Source organism: Phyllostomus hastatus, unplaced genomic scaffold (assembly GCF_019186645.2).
Source record: "Phyllostomus hastatus isolate PE091 unplaced genomic scaffold, TTU_PhHast_1.1 phas_scaffold_501, whole genome shotgun sequence".
NCBI lineage: Eukaryota > Metazoa > Chordata > Mammalia > Chiroptera > Phyllostomidae > Phyllostomus > Phyllostomus hastatus.
The window spans coordinates 50,772,092-50,796,924 of NW_025334033.1; the positions used below are offsets into that span (position 1 = coordinate 50,772,092).

The 24,833-nt window shown below is 57.3% G+C and overlaps 1 protein-coding gene across 2 annotated transcripts in view; it reads right to left on the minus strand.

Annotated features, from left to right (window-relative positions):
* LTBP2 (latent transforming growth factor beta binding protein 2) overlaps nt 1–24,833 on the minus strand; it is an 86,817-nt gene that overhangs the window by 19,026 nt on the left and 42,958 nt on the right. For both annotated transcript variants that reach the window (XM_045823245.1, XM_045823246.1), the window contains exons 7-16: nt 24,036–24,322; nt 22,869–22,971; nt 12,822–12,896; nt 9,578–9,700; nt 6,459–6,623; nt 6,009–6,224; nt 4,893–4,912; nt 3,808–3,847; nt 2,809–2,922; nt 566–685 (exon numbers count right to left, since the gene is read on the minus strand). In XM_045823245.1, coding sequence (XP_045679201.1) covers nt 566–685; nt 2,809–2,922; nt 3,808–3,847; nt 4,893–4,912; nt 6,009–6,224; nt 6,459–6,623; nt 9,578–9,700; nt 12,822–12,896; nt 22,869–22,971; nt 24,036–24,322 — 1,263 coding nt within the window. The remainder of the gene's footprint in view (nt 1–565; nt 686–2,808; nt 2,923–3,807; nt 3,848–4,892; nt 4,913–6,008; nt 6,225–6,458; nt 6,624–9,577; nt 9,701–12,821; nt 12,897–22,868; nt 22,972–24,035; nt 24,323–24,833) is intronic.

Genomic DNA, 24,833 nt, shown 5'->3' on the forward strand with positions numbered 1-24,833 from the left:
CTGGGCCCGCTCAGGCACCAAGGGCCTGGGCAGCTGTGCCGCACTCCTCCCTGCCCACGGCCCCTCCCCCAGTGGCCTCACGGATCCCTTCCTTTCTCCCGGAAGGTGCAGTGGCCATGTCTCCTTTGTACAATATTGTGGGTGGGGGTGATCAGGCCCACGTGTGATGATTTACCTTGGCCCCCAAACCTCTCCCCGAAGGGTGGCCCTGGTGGAGACATTACGACGATGGTGGACCTTGGTCCACTCTGCAGGCAGCGAGATGGCCGGTTTGAGGGGTAGGCTGGATACAGGCCCGAGGGCTCCCGGCACTGGTTGGGGAGCTCTGGGGTGGCTTCCCACCCTCCTGGAGTCCTGAAGACTTGTCATATGCTTCTCCCAGAGACTGGTCTCCCCAAGGTTAAGGTCAGGTTTGTCTACAGCAACTGCACTACTCCTCAACCCACACACCACCCAGCATGACTCGGACCTTCTGCTGCCTGGACCCTTTCCCGACTCTGTCCCCTAGCGGCCCTGCTCCCACCCACCCCAACACTGAGTGCGCCCCGGACCCCAGAGCAAATACCTGTGCAGTAAGCCTGGCTGGGGTGCAGCCGGTAGCCGGGGCTGCACAGGCATCTGTACCCATTTGGGAGGTTCACACAGGTTCCGGGGCCACAGATGTTGGTGGCACATCTGTCGACATCTGTTGGAGGCAGAGCAAAGCAGAGGCTATGGCAGGGTAGTGGGTGGGCAAAGGCAGTGGAGCAGGGTGGGAGGAGCGTGGGGGACAGGCCGTGGGGGACTCAAAGGACACTCATCCCACACTTAGTTGGGCCTTCCCACATTCACACATATAGCATGGCCTATGTAAGTCCCTCCCACCCCCCACCCCCCCCGGAGGTCCCCCGGGGCCCTGAGCCCTACCAGGATGCAGCTTGAAAGAGCACATCACTCTGACCCAGACCAAGCAGATGCCAACGACCCTCTCACTGAGTCTGAGGAGGGCCTGCCCTGCCGAGGTCTCCAGCCTGACCTCTCCCTGAATAGGGGCGTGGCTCACCCCACTGCCCGGTGATTCCTTTCCCCGGCTAATCCTACCCATTTCCCCTGGACAGACAGACAGACAGACAGATCTGGTGAGCAGGGTGCTTAGGGAGAACTTCCAGGAGGACAGGGGAGAGGGGCTGTGGCCCACTGAGCAGGATCTTAAATGCCACACTGAGACGTGTGAACACGGGGGTCGTGCCACGTGGGGTGTGACCAGCGCTGTCTCCGAAAGACCACTCGCCTTGCCACGCCCCCTCGTTCAGAAGGATGGGACGGAAGGCACACGGGGCCCCTATTAGAGACCTGCTGGAATAATTTAAACAAGGACCACCGTGGGGGGTGGTTGTGGGGTAAAAAGGGGAGACAGACACTGAATTCAGAAACAGTTTGGAGACTCTCCAGGACTCGGGTCAGAGGCCGCACAGAGGGCGGAGACCAGCTTTTGTGAACTCTGTCCCCAGTGCTGGGAAGGCACCTCACACTTACAGCACGCTGAGCGGACACGCCACGGACCGAATGACGGATGCTTTCGGGCCCTGTGTGCACTCTGACGTCTCAGCGGGAAGCCCTCTTGGCCTGGGCTCCCCCGCCCCGCCCCACAGCCCTGAGGTAGCCCTGGAGACCCAGGGAACGGCTCAGGATGTGGCCTGTGGTGGCGCACAGTGGGGCTTCAGAGCCTTTGCTAAATTGGACTGGACTGAACCGAACAAGCACACTGGCCCGTTTGGTAGGCTCCCTGCCACCGGCCTGGCCCCAAGTGTCCGTCTGGGGGCTCCTGGGGACCCCCAGCCAGGTTCTAAATGTTCTCCTGGAGGGATGATTTGGGGGGTGACAGAAAATGAGGGATAGGCCGAAGGCTATTGGTGGTGGTTGGGGGTACCCTCTGCCCCTTGGAGCTGCTGCAGGGCCTGGCTGGACCCCTCCTGCCCCTCCGTTTCTGCCTCCAGGTTCATTTTCCTTGTCAGAGACTCGGACTGCGGAGTGGAGCCCCCTCCCCCAGCTCATCCGGCCTGCCCGGTGGAGGGGAGCTGAGGGGCGGGCGCTGAGCCCAGAGGACAGAGGGCCAGGCAGGGGCAGCAGGAGGCCCTGGTCCAAGCCCACATTCCCTGGACTGCTCCACCAGGCTCCAAGTCTCTCCCTGTGTCGGAGGAAGGCCAGAAAGACCCCTCTCCGCCAAGGTGACCTCAGGCTATAAGGTTAAGAGACCAGTAAGCCCTAGAAAGGGCGTGTGTGAGTGTGTGAGGGTGGACACGAGGACACGAGGGCACACGTGAGTGCACACGCACACAGGGAGCAGGCAGCACTGGCCTTGCCTATCCCCCAACAATGAGCCTCGGGGAGGGCACACTCCAGAGCCAGGTGGGTTTGCCAGGGACCCCCCCCCGACCCCACTGCAACCCCTCACAGTTGTAGTGGTGGATGGGGTGGGGGAGTAGGGGGAGGGGGGAGCACAGGCTCCCAGGCAGTTAAACCACCCTGAGAACTAGAGCCGTTCCCCTGCCCAAAGTCAGCCCTCCCGGAAGAGGATGCTGCCTGCCACCAGGGCACACAGATGCCTCCGGGTCACAGTCTGCAAGAGCCAGGCCCCCAGGGCTTCCCCTTCTCCTCCCCCTTCCTGGCTGGACTCATGCTCCAGTCAGGACCCCTGTGTCCTCCAGGGCACCCCGATGTCTCCGTGGGGGGTGAGGCCAGGGGCGCTGAGCTCCGGTGGGCTCATCTGGCCGAGAGCCCTGGGGTCGGCTCTGGGCTGTTGCCCCTCACAGGGCTGGCTGCGGGTACCTGGGGGGCCTGGGGTCACCAGCATGTTGGCTGGGGCGGTCACTGGCTCTTCTTCCCGGGGCCCTGGAATCCCCGGTCCAGGCAGTGGTGGCATTGGTCTTCCTGTGGCATGTCCTGTAGGGGGAAAGGGGAGGGGGAGCAGGTGGGCACAGCCCCTTGGCCACCCGCCTTCCCACCAGGGACAGTGCTCCCTCTGGAGAAGCTGGCAGGGGCCCTTCCCTTCCCCCCAATATTCCACCTCCAGGGGTGGAGCCTAGGGCGGGTCACCCCTTCTGCCTCCCAGCCTCCTGAGGCTGGACCTGGCCACAGATAGCATCAGAGAACCTGAGAGCTCATTAGGGCTCATCCAGCCTCACGCTCAGTTGCACAAGCGAGGGGACAGAAGCTGGCAGAAATGGCCACCTGCCCAAGGCTACCTAGCTTCCTGGCCACAGAGCCAAAGCCGGGTCTTTGGGCTCCCACTCCAGCATTCATCTGTTTGCAAAGTGCTTTACTGTTTACTGTTTACTGTACTGCCATGAACACCAGCAACTTCTCTGCCTTGGGAGGCAGCAGGGCAGGCGTTAGTGCCCGTGTTTTACCAGAGGAAGCAGGCGCCCAGCTGTCTGACTTTGGAACAGTGCTCTGTCCCCAACCCCAGAGACCGCCGAGCTGGGCTCTGCAGAACCCTAAGTGTTCCCCAGGGAAGACAGGCCCTGGGGGAAGAGCTCTGGGGACCCGACTTCCTTTAGGCAGTGCTTCCTCTTTGGTCGGTCTCCTGGACGTGCTGGGAGGCACGCGGAACGCGGAAAGGATGCTGGGGTAGGGAAACTTGCAAAGCACCGCTGTGCCTCGCTCACCTAACCAGCTCCTTACATGTATGGAGTTCACGTGTCACATTGTCATGCATGACCTCACCTGATCGGAGCCCTGTGTAACACGTGCACTAACTCCACTACGAGATGGTCTCTCCTTCCCCCCTTCTCTGTTAGCTGGGAGCCAGTAGGAGGAGGGACTCACCTGGGACCCGGGCAGGTACTTGGGTGACACCGGCTGTGACCTGCACAGAAACAAGGGAATGTTTCTCTTGGTTCCTCTGTCACCCCCATGGCATACTTCCTTCTACCAGGCTCCCCGTCCGACTCACTCACAATTCACTCCCGGAGGTGATAAGTGTTTGCTACGTGCTGGGCACTCTGCTAGGCACTTTATGTCTACACCTAGTTAATCTCAGCTGTCCTATGCTGGTCGGTTGTAATGATTAAAGGAACTGAAGCGTGTAATGCACCAGTCAGTATCACGTCAGCTAGTGTCGTATCAATGCTGTGATCTCAGACACAGCAGCAGGAGCTCCAGAGGTTAACTAGCCCGCCCAGTGTCACAGGGCCAGTGCAGTGAAGCCAGGGTCCCAGGCCCTACCTGCTGTCCCTCCCCACAGCCCACAGGCAGAGGTGGACAAACCCTGGGGACCAGGAGGAGGAGGATGGGCCGAGGTGGACAGAGGAAGAGGAGCAAGGCCCAGGGCCGTGAGGACTGGAAGCGGAACTTTGGTCTGGGGAGACGGCACGTGGTTCTCCAGAAGGAGAAGTAGCTCCTCAGAAAAACAGCGTTTGGGGACAATCAGGTAAGCAGGTTGGAGGGGCAGGGGACAGGGAAGGGACTGGCAGACTGGCGAGGGAAGAAGCAGATTCACTCTTCCAGACTGTTTTTCTAGGGGAACGCCCAGTTCTTTACAGGGGACTCCTGGCACAGAGAAGGGGTGGGAGCCCCACTTCCCAGTGAAGTGGTTTGAGGCTGTCCACAGCTCCGCCCCCGCGTCCCCGTGAGCCACTCCCAGAGGAGGCCTCGAGGTTTTAGCAAATCAAGCTCGGAAAGCACCTGACTTGAAATCAGTCTAGAACCAGTTCTACACCTCATCTGCTTGAGTGACAGCCCGGACAGGAGACGTTCCTACTTCCTTTCTGAAGGGGGCCGCAGACCATCCCTGTATACACGCCATCCTTCTCCCTGTCTTCCCTCCCAGGACACTGCCCCGCAGCCTCGGTGGCCATGGGTCCCCCTCTGTGCCATGCTTGCCCAGCTCCCCAGTGGGGAGACTCACTCACCTGGCCAGCCTGAGAGTCACCTGGGAAGGGAAGGTGAGACGTGAGCTCGGGGAGGACAGTCTGGCTGCCTTCTCCCCTCCACCCATGGCCAGGATTGGTTCGGTCTGTGACCTCCTGACCTTATCCCCAGCAGGGTCAGTGGGGGAGAGACCTCGGACTCTTCTTGCCTGCCTCTGACCCTCCCTCCCCATGGAGAATGGCCACCACAGATCCCAGACTCTGTCTGCAAGGTGTGTCCCAGACCTGCTTCCCTCTAAGGTCTCTCATGGCAGGAGTCCCACACCACCTGAGTCTGTCCGCCCTGTGGGTCCTAGCTGTCCCTCTCCTCCTTGCCCCACCACCTGCTCCCTCCCAAGCCTCCCAGTCACACCCATTCTCTCCGCCCTCGCCCCGGCTGCGGGCCAGGGGAATGGTTCTAGGAAGCAGTTGCTGCTGGCTTGGCCAGTGTGCAGTTCCCATGACAACTTGGGCTGTCCTGACTTCCCTGTCTGTCTGTTCCAGAGTCCTGGAGCAGCTCTGGCCATCTCATAGCTCCCCTGATCCTAAGGCCTCCTGGGCCTCCTGCACGCTGTGTTCTCAGTAACTTGGGCAGGTCTTCTGCACGGTTCCCCAAGGGCACCTGCCATGGGCACCACAAGCCCAGTCTCCTCCCAGCCCCATGCCTCCTGAGCCTAAGGGAGCTGAGCTGGAGTTCGTGCTCTGACTCTGCGGCCAGAGCTGGGGATCCAGAGCTCCCAGGCTCCCCGGGATCCACCTGCCAGCTTTTCAGGCCTTGCAGCAAGCGCCAGCCTCAGCTGCTGCGTGACCAGGGTTGGGGGTGGAAAGGCCTGATCGGCTGGAGTGGGGGCTGCTGTTGACCTCTCCCGCCTCCATCAGCAGCTCCCTGGGACGTGGGCACCTCTGGACCCCCTATGGGAGGGGGAGGGGTGAGGTGTTCCCGTCACGCCAGGCCGGGAGAGCCGGTTCCCGGGCTGGGTGCTGCTGCTCCAAACTCCCCTTCCTAAGGCTCCAGAAAGAAGACGCTATGTGTCCAGGATAAACTCCCAGCAGCTCTTTGAGGCGTTGTAATTCAGGGGGGAAGGGGAACCCCGCAGGCATCTCCCCCAGCCCGGATACCCTTGTCGGGGACGGTCTCGGCCTCCTGCCAGGTGCTGGTGACCGCCCGGAGCGGCTGCCTCTCCGCTGGCCTGGGCAGGGTCCCCTCGCTCTTCGGCCTGTGCTCCCTCGAGGGCCTGGCCAGCTCCTCCTGCTCAGCTTTCCTCACGGTCAGACGGATGTCTGAGCTCGAGTAGGTATAGCCATGGCCGGCAGGGCAGATCTCCCTGAAGGACTCTGCAAGGCCAGTGGTCAGAGGACGCGCTGAGAGGGGCTGCTCCTGCAGGAACCCAGGGCCCTCCCCACCCTCCCCCGGGGGGGCTGAGCTCTGTGGCAGCAAGGACGGAGGGACTCCAGGTTGGGTTAAGGGGCTGAGTGGGAGGGAAAACTAGGGTCCACATAGGGGGAAAGGGTCACTGGCTCGGGGGAAGCCCCGTGGGGGCCAGAGCTGAGAAGGGGCCCGAGCGTTACCTGTGCCAGGAGGGGGGCATGTCTCACACTCGCTGCCCCATGCTTTGCCCACTCGGCTGCAGCAGCATATCTGCTTGGTGATCCTCTGGCTCAGAGGCAGCGTGCAGGTGCCGGGCTCCAGGGCCCGGTAGCACAGGCCCTGCTGCATGGAGACGGCCTTGTCCGCTGCAACAGACACAGCAGGTGGGGCCGGGCAGGTGGCTGGGGGAGGGGAAAGCGCAGCAGAGAGGGCAGAGGATGGAGGAGGGGCCGGTCGAGTGCACTGGGACTGGCCTGGCCTGTGTCCAGCCTGGGCGCATGGGCCCTGACAACGCTCATAGGAAGGTCGGGCGGAATAGCTGTGGTGGAAGCATCAGCACCTCCTCATGCTACCTGGTTGAGGGGTCCCCTGACTGCCACCCACATGGAGAACCCGACAGCAGGAAATGGCGGTGCACCCACTTGTCCCCAGATGCTGAATGGTACATGATCCCCAAAGCCCGACATGGGCCTGGAGTTGGTGGGGAGCAGTGGGCTCTGGGGGCCAGTCTCCTTGGAGAGAGGCGAGGAGGTGAGAACCAAAGGCCTGAGGGGGACCTGTCAGGACAGGGACTCTGCATCTTCCCAACCCAGGCCCCCTGCATGCGTCAGCAGCAGGCAGATAGATGCTCAGTGCGTGCTGACTGGGCTGACGGACGGCTAGATCCACGAATCAGAATCCAGTGGACCACAGTGAGTGGGAGCTAGGCTGGGTTTTGAAAATAACGATGCCACCACCATTGTCCCCTTGCTCGTACTTTGAGAGCGAATATTACAGGTTCTCTCATAAATTACCTCAGCAGAAGATGAGGAGGTCATACCTCATTGGAAGGGACTGAAATCTTTAGAGGGCCGGACGAGGGGACACGGGGAGGGGTGAAGAGGGTAACACTTGAGGCTGAGGATCTGATGACTCTGAGGAGCCCTGGCCAGGACCCAGCAGCCCAAGTTGAACTCCCTGCTCCACCTTGAGCTCCATGACCTCCTGGGCCTTGTCTCCTTCATGTGTGAAATAAGGGTGATGGTGATGATGATGATCCCGTGAGTGGTGCATGCCTGTCCCTCATATTCTGGTAGCAGTGTCCTGTTTTCCTGTGGGACCCACCCCTCCCCCGCAGTCCTGCCCCCCCCACTTCCTGGTTGAAGGAGAGCAGCCCTCGTCCCCAGTCCCAGTGACTGACTCAGGGGTGGGTGCTTGATAAGTAGGCCCAATGATGATAATCGGCTTTGGGACTGTTCCTGAATTATTAGAAAAGAGAGGACTTTTCTTTTCCTTTTTGAGTTTGCAAGGCTGGGAGGATATAGGCCCGAAGCATCTGGTGGGTACGTTTGAAAGACCAAGAAATCAACCCCGAGGAAAGAGAGAGCAAGAGACATCCTAAAGTCACCGTGGGTGCCTGGATCCAGCCACGCCTGAGGCACACCTACCTGTAGACCTCCTAGTTGTGTGGACCAAAGAATTACTGTTGGTTAAGGTGGTTTGAGCTGGGTTTCTGTCACTTGTAACCCAAAGACGCCTGACGAATACACCTTTTTCACAGCGACACGTGAGAAAGGGCCTTGTCAAAGGTCATGTGCTATACATAGGTCAGTTGTCGGTCAGTCCATGAGCCTGGCTCTCCAGGTTTGATCCCGCCCTGCCCCCACCCCAAATAAACCAACAACCAACCAGACAAAAAACAATCTTTGCCTCCAGCGGCCACTTCCCTTTGGGATGCTGTAGGGAAGGCCTGTCCCGTGAAGCCCCAGGGAGAGGTGACAGGCTGGCTATATCAGGAGGCTTCCCAGCCCAGAGGGCCCCTGGAGCTGTTCTCCTAGCCCTGGTCAGGTGACAGGAAGGAGGGCAAAGCTCAGACACTTAATCCCACCTCCCTCCCCGTCCTGGGGAGATGAATCATCCGAGGAGGCTGGAGCGGGTAATACTAAGGACAGAGGGGAAGAAAAGGGCCATCTCTGCTTCCCTCTGCATGAAGGGTCTCATTCTGGCACTAATAAACACGTCACCTCGGACATTAAATACGCCTGCCCGATAAAGGACTCTGAAGTAGGGGTGGGGTGGGGAGGAGGAAGAGCCGGAAGCCCCTGGAGGCCTTGATTACGTGTCTGTCACCGTGAGCTCTTCCTGAGAGCAGCCTGGCACGTCCCTCCCCTCCCCCCCAGCCTGGGCCCCTCACTCTCTGGGCGTCCCCTGTCCCCGGAGACACACACTGGGCAGAGTCCACCCTTCACTCGGGTGCTCCCTCTGAGTGGCACTGGCATGACATTCATTCTGTGGTCTCCTCAGACCCAGGACCTTGTGGTTTGCAGACTGAGGGCCAGCCCCAGGGAGCTCTGCTGAGCCGGGGTGGCCGGCCAGATCTGGGCTGTCCCTTGGCAGAGGCCAGTTGGGACTGGCTTTATTCAGCTCTGGTCAGACCCCGCTGCCCCAGGAAAGCCCCGTCTGGGCTGTGGCGTCAGCTCTGCCATCGGAGGGGCCTGTAAGCCTGGGCCCCTCCCCGCTGGAACCCACAGAAGTCAGTGGAAACAGCTGCCTGGGTGTGCACGCACGCACACAATGCTAATACGACCCGTGACACGTACGCGCTCACGGATGCAGAGACACACTCAGAACCACGAGGGACTGCAGAGTTGTGGAAAGGCCCCAGGGCTGGGCAGTGGCGGTGTTCAGGCTGCAGACAGGCCCCTTCTGAAAGGCCTGCACTAAGTGAGTGGCACTGAGTGCAGGCGCCGGGAGAGGCAGCTGCTCAGCCAGATGTCAGGGCGGAGGCAACACCGACCACCCCCCCACGGCGAATGAGGTCACAGGGGGGCCAGGAATGACTAGAGGGAAAACAGGAGTAGAAAATCCCAAACTGCCAAATCCCCCAAAAAATGCCTAAAGCCCAAAGCACAGGAGCAGCTGTCCCTGCCCCAGCAGGAGGGGACAGATCCATTTGTGTACATGGGGCCCAGTTCCAGGCTGAGTAGCAGACACTGCACCCGGGGATGGAGCCCGGGGGGTGGGGGGGCGGGGAATTTCTGCTCTGGGCCTGGCCGGTGGTCCCTGGGGGTCCCATCTCCCTTCCCCCTGTCCCCTGCCCCTGCTCCCCGCCAGCACTCACACACGCAGCGGCTCCTCGACGGGTCCAGCATGAGGCCGGGCCTGCAGGTGCACAGGTAGCTGCCCCTGGTGTTCACGCACTCCGAGTCCGCGCACAAGCCCAGGGTCAGGCACTCGTTGATGTCTGCGGGGTGGGAGGAGATGACCAGGGGCCTGCCCCACTGAGGCCTGACGGGGGGGCCGGGAACGGGGCAGGCTGGGGCGGAGGTCTCCCAGTACTTCTTCCAAGTAAAAGGACAACAATAAGGGAGCTGCCTTCTATTAAGTTGATCCCCCTCTCTGTGCCTCAACTTCCTCATCTGTAAAGTGGGGATCATAAGGGTCAACTACCAGATGGTCTGGAATAGGAGGATAAAACAGGATAAAAAGGGCAAATCACTTGGTCCTGTGGCTGGCAATAATAATCGTAATACTAAGAGCTAGTGTTTTCCAAGTGCCTATTGCATGTGACGCCTCACTTAACTTCCACAATTTTATCAAGCAGGTCTCCATGTCCTCACTTTACAGGTGGGGAAGCTGAAGCTCCAGGAGTAACTCACCCAAAGTCGCTCAGCTAGTAAGCGACATGCTGGGATGCAAACAGGGGCAGCAGATAAGGGGACGGTTGGGGCTGGAGGGTGGAGAAAGGGCTTCCCAGTCCCTCCTGTTCAGCTTTCCCTGAGAAACCCCAAAGCACCTCTGCTGGACCCAGAGTTCGGGGAACACGTACGCAGTGAGCTGCAGTGGAAGGTGCCCCAACAAGGAAGGGGAGGCAGGTGCTGGGGGGCAGAGGGTTAGGAGGGCAGGTCTCCAGGCCCTTCGAACACCCCAGCCTCAGGCAGGCCACCCCCCACCCCGTGAGCAGGGGACACTCAAGCCGTGCTCCAGACGAGGGAGCTCCATTAGCTCCCTCTGTGGTCTCAGAAATGTTTTATGACGGGAGCTCCTCGCTGCAAAGAGGAGATCCCACTCTCACGCTGTCAGGTCCAAGAAATCGCTGCCCCTCTGGACAGTGTCACCTGTGTTCGTCACGGTGGCAGCAATAATGGTGAGTGTGAAGATTTGGGAGGGGCGCCGCCAGGGCCAGAGGCGTCATCGGAGCCACCGGCTCACCCACGGGCTTTGGAGAAATTGGCACTAAGCACAGGGATGAAGGGCCTGAGAGATGACCCACCTTCCCGGGTCAGGACGCCCTTCCGGGAGGGACAGCCGGGAAGGGACACTGATCCATTCGCCTCCAGACTGGCCAGAGTGATTCGTCTGAACACAAGCCTGACTGGCCTCCCCTCTGCTTGAGACGCCTCTGGGCTCCCTAGCGCCCCCCACAGGGAGCCCCTGCACCCTCGCTCGGTATCCAAGGCCCTCCGCCATGTTTCTCCAAAGCCTGTGGGCGAGCGGGCGGCTCGATGAGGCCCTGGGATGCCTGCATGCCTACTGGGCGCTTGCAGGCTGCGCCCTAGTCCGCCCAAACTCCTCCGAGCATGCTTGTCCCAGCACCTGGAACCCTGTGAGCAGGCCAGCTCTCCCCTTTCTTTAAGTCTGGGTCAGGGATCCTCGGGTCTGGGAAGGGCCCCCACCATGCAATCCCACAGCACCCAGTGCTGCTCTCCGCCCAGAGCGCGTCTCTCATGGCGTGTGATTGTTTAGGGGCTTGTCTTCACCTGGGGCGGCAGCCAGGTCTTAGCCGCCCTGGGTACCAGCCCCCGGCACAATGCACGCAGCTCACAGCCACACCCTAAAATCACCCTGCGGGAGTAGGGGAGAAGGTGGAGGGACAGGGAGGTGGCACCCACGTGTGCAGCATTAGGTGGGTCCCTTCAAAGGTGTGAGACTGCTCCCACAGACGTGGGAGGGGGAGGATTCAAGGCAGGGCCTGCGGGGAGGGCCCCTTGGCGTCCTGTATCCTGGGGGCTCAGGGGATGGAGGGCAGAGCTCATGTGAGATTCTGGAAACAACCTTAACCTCCCGGGCTGGGAAAACTGCCAGGAGGAGAGGCCACTGGAGACAGTTTAAATATGAACAACCCTCCCGCAGCCTCCAAGGGCAGCAGTACAGACAGCTCTCCACACCCACGGTCCACTAGGCCCTCAGCCCACCGCCCCAGAGGGAGGGGGACCCCAGGCTGGGCTGGTCACGTGTCAGCCCTTTTGCCTGGCCCAAACTCCTTTTCTTATCCACGGGCCAGAAATCCTCCTGCGGCCTGGCGCCCCACACGCCCAGAGCCCAGTCACCCCGGGGCCTCCTCAGACTCTGTGCCCCCAAAGAAGCCTCTGGGGGGGAAGGTTCTGAGGAGGCCACCTGGGTCAACCCCTGTCTCTCATCCGGCTTCACCCAAAGTAGCCCCAGAGACAGCAGCGCGTCTAGTTCTCAGAGCTTTCTGCAGGCAGAGCTGCCTTCGCTCCTCACGCACCTCTGTCGGCCCCAGGCACTGCTCACAGCCTGAAAGGCCCCGCTCACATCACACCGGCGCCAGGCCCACCGCCGCCAGGGGCTCCTCGCTCAGAGCTCCAGCTGCGGAGTGGCAGCTGCTGCCTCCCTCCGTGAGGCCTCCTGGACCCCTCAGCCACCCTGGTCCCGCTCCCCACCCCCACTGGAGTTCCCTGTAGTGACAAAGCCATAGCTGATCCCCACCTCCCACCCTTTGGTCCCGAGGTGCCCCCGGGCCTTGTCTGCCTGGGGGGCTCTCTGATGCAGGGCACCCTGGGCTCGGCGGATCTCCCAGAGCCTGTCTGCCAGGCCAGCAAGGCCAGAGTTTGTGCTTCTCAGTCCCCTCTCCTCCACCCGTGCCCTCCCGTCTCCCCCTCCCTGCAGTGGGGTGAAGCAGGGAAAGCCGCTGATGGGCCTGGTTGGGGAAGGTCCCCAGAGGTCCCCACTAACTCGGGCTGACTGGATCTCCCACCTTGGGGTCAAAAGTCCTTCCATTCCAGGGACATTATCCCAGGCAGTGAGTGTACAAGTGGAAAGTGGGGTGGCACCCTCAGACAGAGCCTGGCCCAGGTCCGGCAGGGGGCAGGTGGAGATGGGGAGGGGGCTGGGCTCAGCCGAAGGTCCCTCCTCAGCTAACTCTGTTCCTGTCCCCTGACTTCCTCAGGCCTCCGCACCCAGCACCCCCCAGAGCTCCTCCAGGCGGGGCTTAGTGGTGCCCAGTGGAGACCACTCAGGCAGTGTCCACCGGTGAGGCCAGGTGAGTTGGGGGGCGGTCCCTGCATCGTCAGGCCTCTGTCATTTCCCTCCCCTGGCCCAGCCTCAGCCCTGGTCATCCTTACCTTGGCAGTGAGTGAGGTTTAGTCTCTTGTACCCCTGGGGACACTCCAGCTGGCCATTTTCGATCACTGGGGAGGCTGAGGAGTGAAGATACAGACAGGTCTCAGTGAGGGCCCTTGGGATCCTCTGTCACCCATGTGAGGAAGTGGGGTGCAGTCTGGATGTCCAGCCCACTCTGTAGCTGCGAGGCCCCATTTCTCAGGCCATCACCAGCTGCGCCAGGCTCCTCTCCGTCCTCCTTGCTCTTAAAAAAATGACATTAAGTAACTATGTATCTTGTATATAATTGTAGTATTATATATAGTATATAGTATACTATATTGATGTAACATAATATCACATATGATTGAACACCTTTTATTACTTTTAAAAATATTTTTAAAAATATTTTATTTATTTATTTTTAGAGAGGGAAGGGAGGGAGAAAGAGAGAGAGAGAGAAACATCAATATGTGGTTGCTGGGAGCCATGGCCTGCAACCCAGGTATGTGCCCTGACTGGGAATCGAACCTGTGATGCTTTGGTTCGCAGCCTGTGTTCAATCCACTGAGCTACACCAGCCAGGGCTCCTTTTATTACTTTTTTAAAACTTTTGTTTTGAAGTAGTTAGACTTGCAGGAAGTTGCAAAAAAAAAATAGTACCTGAGTATCCATCACCCAGTTTCTCCTAGTAGTTACATCGTACATAACTACAGTGGTTTCACTGGTTTTTAAACATCTGGATACAACAATTCACACCCTGGCTTAGTTCAGTCTATTCTGATACTTGGTCTTAATGCTGCTGTAACTGACGAAGTGTCCTACTCAACGTGGAAGAAACTCATCAGTGACTGCACGTACAAAAACCATGCCGTTCACTGTTCACTCACATTCACCAACCATGTGATGCTGTTGAAATCTGGCTGGTAAATTTCCATCTTCCCCGCAGGGAGGTCGGTTTGTTGTTCTTACACATTCTAAGTCAGAAAATTCCAGTTTTCAAGTTTTTCAAGCATGCGAATGGAGACGGTTTACAGCACCCCACAGTGAGGAAACAATCCTCTGTGTATTTTGGTGCTGGTGCTCCTGCCTGGATTTCACAACACCCCCCTTTACCTCACAGAGCAGCTGAGAACTCTCTAGGTTACACGGGAACAGGGGAAGTCTCCGTTACTTGGGGGGACAGACTAGCGTGTCAACCTTGTCGAAAAGCCCCAGCAGGCAGCATGCTCCGGACAGCCACCTGTCATCACAGAGAAAGGCAGCACATAGGGACACCCACCTTTTCATTTTTTAAAAATAATAGCTCATCATTAAGTTTGACAAGTCCTCTGCCGAGAAAGACATAGCCAGCCATTTTCAAAGGGTTCTAGGGATCTTCACTGGCACTATTTCAACACAAAGTTCCATAAGATACCGTCCTACTTTGAGGGTCTTGTTCTGTACAGTTAACAGCATGATGACTTCCTGTAGCACTTTGCCACCTCCCGGCTTTGACTCCTTAGCGGGGACAGCTCGCCTGTGAAGTCCGTGCTGAAGGGCTTTCACGTGCAGAGTTCTCCACCGTATCACCGAACCACGCGCAGTGTCTGCAGGTGCGCTGCCAGTTGTTGTTTTTTTTAATTCAAGAATTCATTTACTACTGGGAATATGTGTCCTCTGGTTCATTTTTTCTTTAGTGGCTTACAAAAAAGATAGTTCTTCATATATTTTATGGTTGAAATAGATTCTTGCAAGTACCAGGAGACATGTTAGAAATAGCTATACTTTCACTCAATTGTACAGCAAAGTTTGAGTGTCTTAGTGTTTTTAATTTTTTTTTAATCAAGACAGCTTCAACTCCATCATTAGGTGCTACCTCAGGGCACACCACACACGTAAGGCAAGGCTTGTCAGTAAGGACAGCAGATGTAAACGATAGTGCACATGGCCTTCTCCGTCAGTTGGATCCTGGGCTCCACGGCTGATTGCACGGTAGAGGAGAGGTGCCAGCTTTGCATTTTTTAATGATTACTTGCAATTATGTCATTAGTATTATTTTGAACCTGGTTTCTTGGCAGGGATTTTTAAGAGTCGCTTCCCCACTTGGTGAGGCTTGCTGAGGTTAAAACTAGACAACACAGTTGGAACACCTCGTCCCCCACGCACTGCCGTGTGCTGTGTGCTGGGGGGTCCCAGACAAACAGGGGAGGTGCCCCCTTTTCTTGGAACCCCACTCTTCCCTGTCACTGTGTGTGCCAACCATGACAGGTGATGGTTGGATATACCGGCCAAGTGAGGACAGACATCAGTGAAGCTTAATGTGTTAAGAGTAAAAAGATGTGAATATAAGTTGCACTATCTGCTCCTGCTGTGGAAAGTCCCGCGCAGGGTTTGCCTGTTGCTCCGTCGGGGGGCTGGGCTCCAGCACCCCGAGCTGTGTGAGTCCGAATGGGGGGGCAGGTATCACCCCCCCCCCCCCCCGGCACGCCCTAGGCGCGCCTCTCCAGCGCCCCCAGCGCACGCAGGCGTTCCCTTGTTGTTACAGCACGTAGCACGGCAGGCTGCTTGCCCCTCTCTCCCGACAAAGCGCAAACTCCCCGAGGACGAGGCCCTCGTCTCCTTCACGTCTCTAGAACCGAGCGCGGCGCATGGAGCAGTGCGGACACTCAGTCAGAACTGAATGGACGATGAGAGCAAACCCGAAAGCAGAGCTCACTGTGGGCCAGGCCCTACTGTGAAAACTTTACACATACTACTTATTTAATCCTCATAACAACCCTTGGAGCTACTTCCTAATATTACCCCCACTTCACAGATGAGCACACCGAGGCACAGAGGGGTCAGGAAACACACCCACGGTCACCCGGCAGGTGGTTGGAGCTGCGATTATGATTCCAGGCATCTGCCTCCAGGGGGTAGATTCTGAACCATTCCTCTCTACTGCTTCCCAGTAAATAAATGACTGAATTCATGGCAAGCCTGAAGAGGTGTCCGGGCTGAGAATCATAGGGTCAGAGGTCACAGGAAGACGCCTGCCAGAAGGAAGCCTATCACCCTTTCTGGGAACCCTCCCTCTCCCCTGCCCCACCCGCCCCCTTCCCATTTTTTCTTACAAGGGATCAGGAGAGCGAGTGGGAAATAAAGAAAAAGACAAGGAGCCCTGTCTGGGTGGCACAGTTGGTTGAGGTGTCATCCCTTACACTAAAAGACTGCGGGTTCAATTCCCAGTCAGGGCACGTACCTAGGCTGCAGGTCCGATTCCTGATAGGGGCACATACAGGAGGCAACCGATGGATGTTTCTCTCTCAATCAAGTTTCTCTCTCTCTAAAATCAATGGGCATGCCCTTGGGTGAGGGTTAGACACAAAACAAAACAGAAGGATGCCCAGGAGGAGGTCAGAAGAGCTGATTAGAAACTGGGTGCGTGCTCCCCAGTGTCCATAACCAAAGAGCCGCGCCACATCAACAGAGGGAATGGTGAAGAGCCGTACTAGCCCTCATGGCTGCTCGGCCATCTCGGGGACCAATGTGCAGAGAGCGGAGGATTTGTGAGATGTGGGGGGAGAGAGAGAATGAATGGCTGCTAACCCCGATTGCCACGGGTGCTTCAAGGAGACACTGGGAAGAGGCAGGTGACCTTGCCATTGGGACTCTCAGACCCAAGGAGGCCAAAGCAGCTCCTGAGGGGTCAGCTGGGATCGGCCTGAACTCCAGGGAGTCTGGATGTCACAGAATGCCTGAGAATCGTGTAGGGCAGACATGTGTAAGGAGACCTGGGCCACGTGGGCCCGGCACTTGGGTCTTCTGGCCCCCGATCCCGGCTGTCCGTTCACCGCTGCACCTCAGCCTGGGCACAAATGGGGGGGGGAGCAGAGGGCCCCCGGCTGCAGCCCGCCCCTGCCCTGCCGCCTCTCCCCCTTGTCTGCTGGAACTCCCAGGAAGGCCTCAACGAGAACAAACTGATTGCTGGAGACAGCTTTGGCCCTGACTCCATGACAGAGCTCAGGAAGCAGGAGGTGGAGACGTAAGTCTGGCCACACGGCTGTTTATAAGCCAGGGCTGTCTCAGCCTGTGATGACAGATGGCTGCAGCAGGGAGATGTGGAGGGTCCCCTGCCACACACCCCTCTGTCTGGAGAGCGCGCGCGCACACACACACACACACACACACACACCGGATGAGGTGGATGAGGTTGAGCTCCGTGTGTAGGGGCATGTGAGCAGGCTGGAGCCGAACCCCAGTTTGCAAACTGCAGGCAGGAAAGCTGCAGAGAAAGTTCTATTTCACAGAGCAGTAGGTGAAAGGGTGTGGGTGCAGGGGGCAGGCAGACCCGCACCCAATTCCTGGCTCCAGTCAGAGCTGTGGGACCTGGGTGCATTTCTTAACATCCTTCAGTCTTTTTTTAAACCTTTTTCAGTCTAATTTTTTCATCTGTAGAAGAGGGGATGGAAACTCAACTCGTGAAATGTTGTGAGGACCAACTTGACAGAGGTGATCAGCAGCAGACTGAGGCTAGCACGGGGTCTGCCACGGCCTCTGGGTGCTCCCCAAGGCGCCCCTCCCCCCATCCCCTCCTCCCTCCCTCCTTCCCTCCCTCCCCTCCTTCCTCCTTCCCTTCCTCCCTCCCTCCCTCCCTTCCTTCCTTCCTTCCTTCCTTCCTTCCACACAATCTCAAGAATAGCAAACTGGTCTGCAGCCCCTCACTGGCTGGAGAGACTTGGCAACTTGCTCAACCTCTCTGAGCCTCATTTGTTGTATCAATAGAATAGGGACGACAATTGCTTCCTGGGAGGGTTATTGCGAACACTGAACAAGCATGTAAAACTCTGAGCATAATGCTTGTCACATGTTGGTAATTATCATAATGTTCATTATTCCAGATTTTCCTCCTTGGTGAAATCCTAATGGACCCTCCCAATATGGTGGACATTCCAGCCAAAGACGTGCTCTGACTGCTTCCTCAGGGCGGCGCTAGAGCCAAAGTGGGTGCCTTAGTCACAACAAACAGTGTGGTGGGGAGAGGTCTGGCCAGACCCCAGTTCAGACAGGTGCCACCCAGCCACCCTGCCCCTGTCCCTTCCTGGCGCTCTCCAGGCCCGAGATGCCACATGCTGGGAACAGCCCTGCGCGTGCAGGGAGGGCGATAACACGAGTCCAGACATAATTCCCAGGATGCTTCGAGCCCCTTGGAAGAAGCTCTCAGAACATCCCCAAGCCAAGAGCACACTGCTTTTTTCAACCCAACAACAGAAATTCTGAAGATCCCATTTGTTTAAGGGCAGGAGACTGGGCATCTCACCCAGAGTCCCTGAGAAGAGGAACCCCACCCCAGCACAGCTGTTCCCCACACCGGGGTCCTCAAGTTTGGCCAATGCCAAGGGCACGAGAGGCAGCACAGGAGGCAGATGGGAGAGCGGTTAGGAGCAGAGGTCTGGGGTAGCGCAGACCTGGGGTTTCAGGGCCAATTTCCTCATCGGTAAAAGAAAGATAGTAACACCCAAAGCTCCTAGAGATGTTGTTAGGATACAGAGAAATGAGGAAGCACTTTGCATGGTGCCTGGCACTTCTGAAGTGCTCTGAACAACAGCGATGGTGATGACAGTGGTGTCATTGCTGTGACCTGCCTTGTGTTTCTCTCCTCCAGCCTGGCCTTGTGCCCCCGTCACCCTCACCTGTCCACCCTCCACTGGGGTGGCATCACACACCTGTGTCTGTCACACTCCTTGTGACCCATGCTTTCTTTACATTGAGAATTTCAAATAAATTTTCCAATGTGTACATAAACTCTTCACCCTCAAAAAATCAATTTCCTTCCCCAACTCCTTCTACAAACCTTCTGCCAAGGCAGGCAGATTCCCTGGAGCAGGAGCTCACTACTTCAAGGCACACCCTATTATACTGCTGGGCAGTTGCAGTTTTTTAAAAATTCAGTCTCGACATGGCTGCTTCTTTATATCCTTAGTTACAGGAGTTCTGTTCATCTGTACTACCCAGCTATTCAGTGGGTCTTCAGCTGGTTCTCCAGGGTGACTGTTCTATCATTTAGTTGCAAATTTGATGTGGTCGTGGGAGGAGGCAAGCACAGCATTTACCTACTCCACTATCTCGACCAAAAGTTCCAGTTGCAATTTTTAATAAGCTGTTCCTTACACTCGGTTTTGAGTTGGGCTCTGCTCAGCAGAAACATCCCCACACCAGCGTTCAGCCTCCTGAATGGGATGGAACAAGCCTACTCACGTCTCCCTGAGACTACGCTGTCAGAACATCTCTGTTAACTCTTAGGCCTGGGCTGCAGGTTGCTGCCCTGCCTGTTTACTCGATCCTGATCTTCTTTTTTTTAAACAAAAATGTTTCTTATCCTCACCTGAGGACATTTTTTTCATTGCTTTTTGAGAGAGAGGAAGGGAGAAAGAGAAACATTGATGCAAGAGAGAAGCATCAGTCAGTTGCCTCCCATACAGGCTGGACAGGGGATTGAACCCAGAACCCAGACATGTTTTCCAACCAGGGATCGAACCCACAACCCCTCAGTTATGGGATGATGCTCCAACCAACTGAGCCACACCAGCCAGGCCACAATCCCAATGCTCTTGAGGGACAGTGTCCTTCATGAACACGTAACTCATGAAATACAACCCTGGCGTGCATCCTCCTGTCCGTGAAATTACAGTTCAGGGTCCTGATTTCTGTTGTCTGTAGGCATGCCCAGGCTTCCCCAGAATAACTAGGGGGAGCTTGGTCAGCTGAGAATCTGGCACGTCGTGGTGTTTAAACCCTGGCTCCACTTGTCCTGACTGTGTGACCTTGGACCTCAGCCTTCTCTGCACTTAATTTTCCGCATCTGTCAAAGGGGATGAAGAGCCTTGGCTTGTAGGTGGTCGTAACAATTAAGTGAGGTCATGCAAGCTGCGAGCCTAGCGTAGTGTAAAAGTTCAGTAACTGGTGGCTATTATTGTTTTTAAGAAGGAAAGCTGCAAAATTCTTTGAAGGGGCAAAGCAAGAGTCGGCTCTCCCTGGAGATACAGGGAGGGGCCCGGGTTCTAAGGCGAACTCATCCCTTGCCAGGCAGATGGAAAGACAACCTCGTGGCGAACAGCTGGAGCCCACCGATGCAAGCCTCGAGCCCTGTGCCCGCCCTGCCGGCCCCTGCAAAGGGGCCCTGGGGTTGACACAGCCAGTGCCAAGACAGATGGGGCAGCGGCCAACTTTCCAGTCAACCCAGATGTCTGTCTTTCTCAGAGGAAAACTGAAACAATGTGGCTTCAATCAAAGTGGCTTGCGAAAGCCAGGTTCTCTCCAGACCCTGGCCCGGGGACTTCGGAAGTTCTGAGTGGAGACCTTTGATAACTCCCAAGGGGTCAGGAAGGTCAGCCACATCTGTCACTCACTGAACAGAGCAGGGGGCACTGCAAGCTAATCCAGACTGGCTTGGCCATCTCCCTGAGAAAGAGGGCACTAGGGAATTTTTCTAGAAGAGAAGGGAATTTGTGCCATTAGCTGAGACTCCAAGGCAGTCCCTCCTCCGCGTCAGAAATAGCAGCGTTCTGCAGGGACCTCCTTCGACAGTCAGCACAGAGCCTCGGAAGCCGAAGGGAAGCAGGGGAAGCGGTGAAGTCACACGGCGCCCTGGCTGCTGGCTGTGCTCCTCCCTCATCCCCGCTTCTGCTAGACCGCTTCACTGGGGATGGCGCAGTTCTTCTCTGAGGGGAAACAGAGGCTCCGAGAGGCCAAGCCACCAGGGCTGAGAATGTTCTGGAACCCAGAAGTCTTGCCCACCATTCCCAATCCCACCCTGGCAGCCGGCCTTTCTTTTTCTCGCCCTTGCACAGTAGCTTGCTTGTCGTGCCTCCTTAAAGAGACACCGCCCGCCCAGCCCCAGGCGTGGGCGTGGAGCTAGGTGTCCTGGCACCCTGTCAACACAAACAAGGCTCCCAGCTCTTGCCCCTTCTCTGCACAACGCCCAACGGCACCGTGATGTGTTCTAAATGTTTATGTTGCGCTGGTCTTTGTTATCCTGTTCTTTGGTGTGCTAGAATGCCTGACGTTCCAGGGTCTGCACCCTGGTGCCCAGCTTGCTGAGTGTGCTGGGCTCAGCTGGAGTGGGGGTGGGAGGGAGGTGGCAGGAGGCGACACCTGGGACGGGGAGGTGGGGGGTGAGGACTCAGCCTTGGGTGTGCTGTGCTCCAGGAAATGTTGCTCGCTCTCTCAGTCTCCCCTGTACATGCAATTTCCTTAGCTTGTTAAGCAATTCCCCATCTCTTTGACTGGCTTACTCTGATACGTCTTCAGATCTCACCCTGAATGTCACCTCCTCTAAGAAGCTCTCCCTGATTCACCAGTTCGAGCTAGGGTTTCCTACGCACAGTATACAGATGTGCAGGTTGCACACCGTATGAATGATCACATTAAGGGGACCACTGGCATCCTAGATTTGTGTATTTATTTATAAAGACCGTTTAGAAAAAAAAAGACTGTTTAAGGCAAATGGAAGGGGGACCTTTCTCTAATTTCACAATGTTGCTACAGGACTCACCGGGGCCCCATTCTGCTGTCTGTTTCTGCTATCTCTTCCCACTGTACAGTCCCCCCCCAGCACTGTTTTCCTGCTGCCCATCACCTGTCTGCGTCCCCCTCCCCCACCAGACTGTGCGCTTGGCGACAGGAGCCACTATTCCAACCTCATTCTCCACTGTCGGTCCAGGGCATGCACATTAGGGACATTTCTAACTTGCTTCATCAGCGTAAATAGTTGTTGACAGTGGGATGTGGGACATGGAAGCCTCAAGGGTCAGCCGGACCAGGAGAAGGAAAACAAGGGAAAAAAGGAAAGGGCTAAAAACATCTCTGGCCTGAAGGGGGAGATGCTGAACAGTCTGACGCAGCTTCCACACGGGGCAGTGGGTCCACTCCCTTTTCCCTTTTAGGAGACATACTTTCTAATGATACCATTAACAACGACCGTTTATGGCCCTAACGCTAAGCACATGCATCATTCCACTAACTCTCCACAGCAGCCCTATGAAGCTGATACTGTTGCTGTCTGCATTTTGTAGATCAGAGATGGAGAAGAGAGAGGCCGTGGACAACCCTGGAACTGATACCTGGTATGTGCTGGATGCTCAGGTCTGGGAGCTTAGTACAACGCTTTGCTGTTTCACCAACAGTTGCACTACACTGTGAAACCGTCCACACTTATTTTTAGTTAGGAAAATATGGTCACCGCTCCAAAGCCGGGTCTGAAGTTGAGAACAGCTCTGCCCCTCCTACCTTTGGGCTCCAGTCCAGGCCCCCCACAAAGCTGACTCACCGAGTCGATTGCTGACTGGCAAAAGAAATACATGGCAGGACTGGGCCCAGGAGTGAGTCCTGGAGGGGGGAGACAGGCTGAGCAGGTGGAAGCCATGCTCGCCACAGCCTTCCAACTGCAAGGTCAACACCTATGAGAGGGCAGCGTTTTGCTCACTCTTGAATTCTCAGTGCTTGGCACACACGAGGCACCCAGTGAGTATCTGCTGAGTGAGTGCATGAATGAATGAATAAATGAATAAATACATGTTAGGGTTTCCCACACTCTCCAAAAGAGGGCAGGGAACTGGACTTTCCATGCTCAAGGCTGAAGACATTTTGGGACAGACACCCAATCCTGATTCGAAGACTGGAGGCAGACACAGGTGGCGAGGAAGAGGCCTGGTGGCCCCTTCAGGGAGAGAATTAGGGAAACACTAAGTCACCAACTCAAAACTTCTGGGCCCCTAGTGCCCAGGCAGGGTGGTGGGGAAGGGGGCACAGGGGTAGAAGAGGGTCCAACATGGGATGAGATCCCCCAAATCTAAGCAAGAACAACTGGCAAGATGGAGGAACCTCTCCCAGGAAATGGGATGGAGCAGCTGCACCCGGCAGAGGGTCTGGGCAGCCTGGGCCACCGGCCCGAGGCTCCCTCAAAGCAGATCTGGAAAGGCTGCCCGGTTTATGAGCATGTTGCACCGGCCTGGCCCCTGAGACCCTGGAGGGGTGTGGAGGGGTGCAGCAGAGGCCAGGCCCCGGGACAGCTTCTTACACAAGCCTGGACCTTGGCACCCAGCACTCACCTGGTCTGGGCGGGCATGGGGCACACAAGGTCACCCCCCAAAAGGCCCCCACACTGCCACAGCAGTCCTCTTGGGCAGTCAGCTCCAGCAGAGGGTTGGCACACTGGAAAAAAGTTCGGGGACATGTGTCACCACTTCTGCCCTCCCCTTCTGTGCACAGAGATGTCCTGGGAAAACCTGAGACAAGAGCTCCCTCCCCCCTGCACCTCGCCAGAGGATACCCCCACCCAAGGGAGGGTAGGGAAGCGGCAGCGGCTGGGAGCAGACAGGCCTGCAGTCCACTCAGCCAGGCCCTAAGCTTGAGTGATGGGGACTTGAGCGTATCTCTGTCTGTGTCATCCCAGGCAAGATGAGATCTCGGCAGGTCTGCACACCGTCTCCTCCTCTGTCCCAGTCCACAGATAGGGGGTCCCAAAGGGCGGGCTTTCCTCTGTCACACTCTAGGATCACCCACGATGCCAGCCTTCCCCGTGGGCATGGCCCAGGCTCAGGGACACCACGAGCTGAGAGGCCAGGGAGGGTCTGGGGACTCAGAGTCCCTGTCCCCTGGCTACTCCCCACCTCCTCCAGGTCCCTAGCCTCAAGAGGGATTTCTGGGAACACCAAACTGCAAGCCCAAGAAGAACCATCTCAGGTCTGGCTTAGCCCCTGTTCTTAGGGGCCTGGACTCAGAAAGCTCACACGGGTCTCCATCTTTGACTAAGGCTCCTTCCATCATTGCACCCCCAAGGCTTTGGGGGTCAACCTGCATTTGCTAATTCCACATCTCTGTGACTCCAATTTCAGCTGAATACCAAAATCTTTCTCTCCAGATCTGATAGCCCCACCGTCCGTGCACGGCGGGGTAGGGGTGGAGGGATTGGCCAGACTCAGCTCCAGGAAAGCCCAGGATTTACCAGGCCGAGGAAACTGGTCCTCCAGAGGGGGCGTCTCTGGGCCGTCTTCTGTGTGCCTTGACAGGTTCCTAGCTGAGCCCAAGTGGGAGGCTCAGCCTCTCTACCCTCAGGCAATTTTATGTCCAGAGTTTTTCCATCCGGGGAATGGGAGACCCTGAGGCACTCACATTCCATCAGAAGGAGGAGGAGAGAGGGGAGAAGGGGCAGAGCGGGGGGCAGGGCAATCACTGTTCTGGAAGTTTCAGGGTGGAGGCAGGAGCTGCTTTCTCACCTGGCCGTTCACAGCGCTCAGGTAACACCGGCCCAGCAGTCCCCGAGGCCTGGGTGCCGCCGGGGCCAGCGGCTGAGGGGCCCCTCCGGACCGAGCGGGGATGCTGTTGCGGTCCCGGTGGCTGTGGCCGGGGCTGGCAGGGAGCCGGGGTGAGGGTCTGGTCTCCACGCTGTTCTCCTCCAGGGCTTCCTCGGCCCCGCCCCGCACCCGCGCCACCTGGTGGACCTGCACGGAGGCCTCGGGCGGGTGGTGGATGTGCACCTTCACCAAGGAGGGGTTCACAGAGGCTGGGCACAGGGGCAGGGGTCAGAGTTGGGGAAACAGGGCCCCACCCTCTGAAGAGAGCCCGGCCAGCCCTGGGCCAGGCGGGCCACTGGCTGTGTGTGGCCTCCAAAGTCTCCTTCATTTCTGCACTCTGTACCCAAACTCCAGCGCAACTCCTTAGTGAGGACAGGATGAAGCCACAGCCCTTTACTCCTTCCCTTTCAACAAAGGACCTTCATTATCAGCTTCTAAACTGCCTTCCCGATCCCAACTTCCAGAAAACCCTCTGCAATCCCTGAGCTCCAGGCAACTGCGTGGTCCCGCCTCCCTGTCGTAGCTCAAGCCAGTCCCTCTGCCGAGGAATCCCTCCCACCCCTCTTTGCGTAACCAAAGGCTACCCGTTGTTTAAGGTCTATCCAAAGCCCACCTCTACCATGCAGCCTTCCCTGAACACAGGGGACTCTCCATCCACTCCTTGACCATATATATATGGCCATAGAAGTATATATATATTTATATCCTTTTATTTGGCAC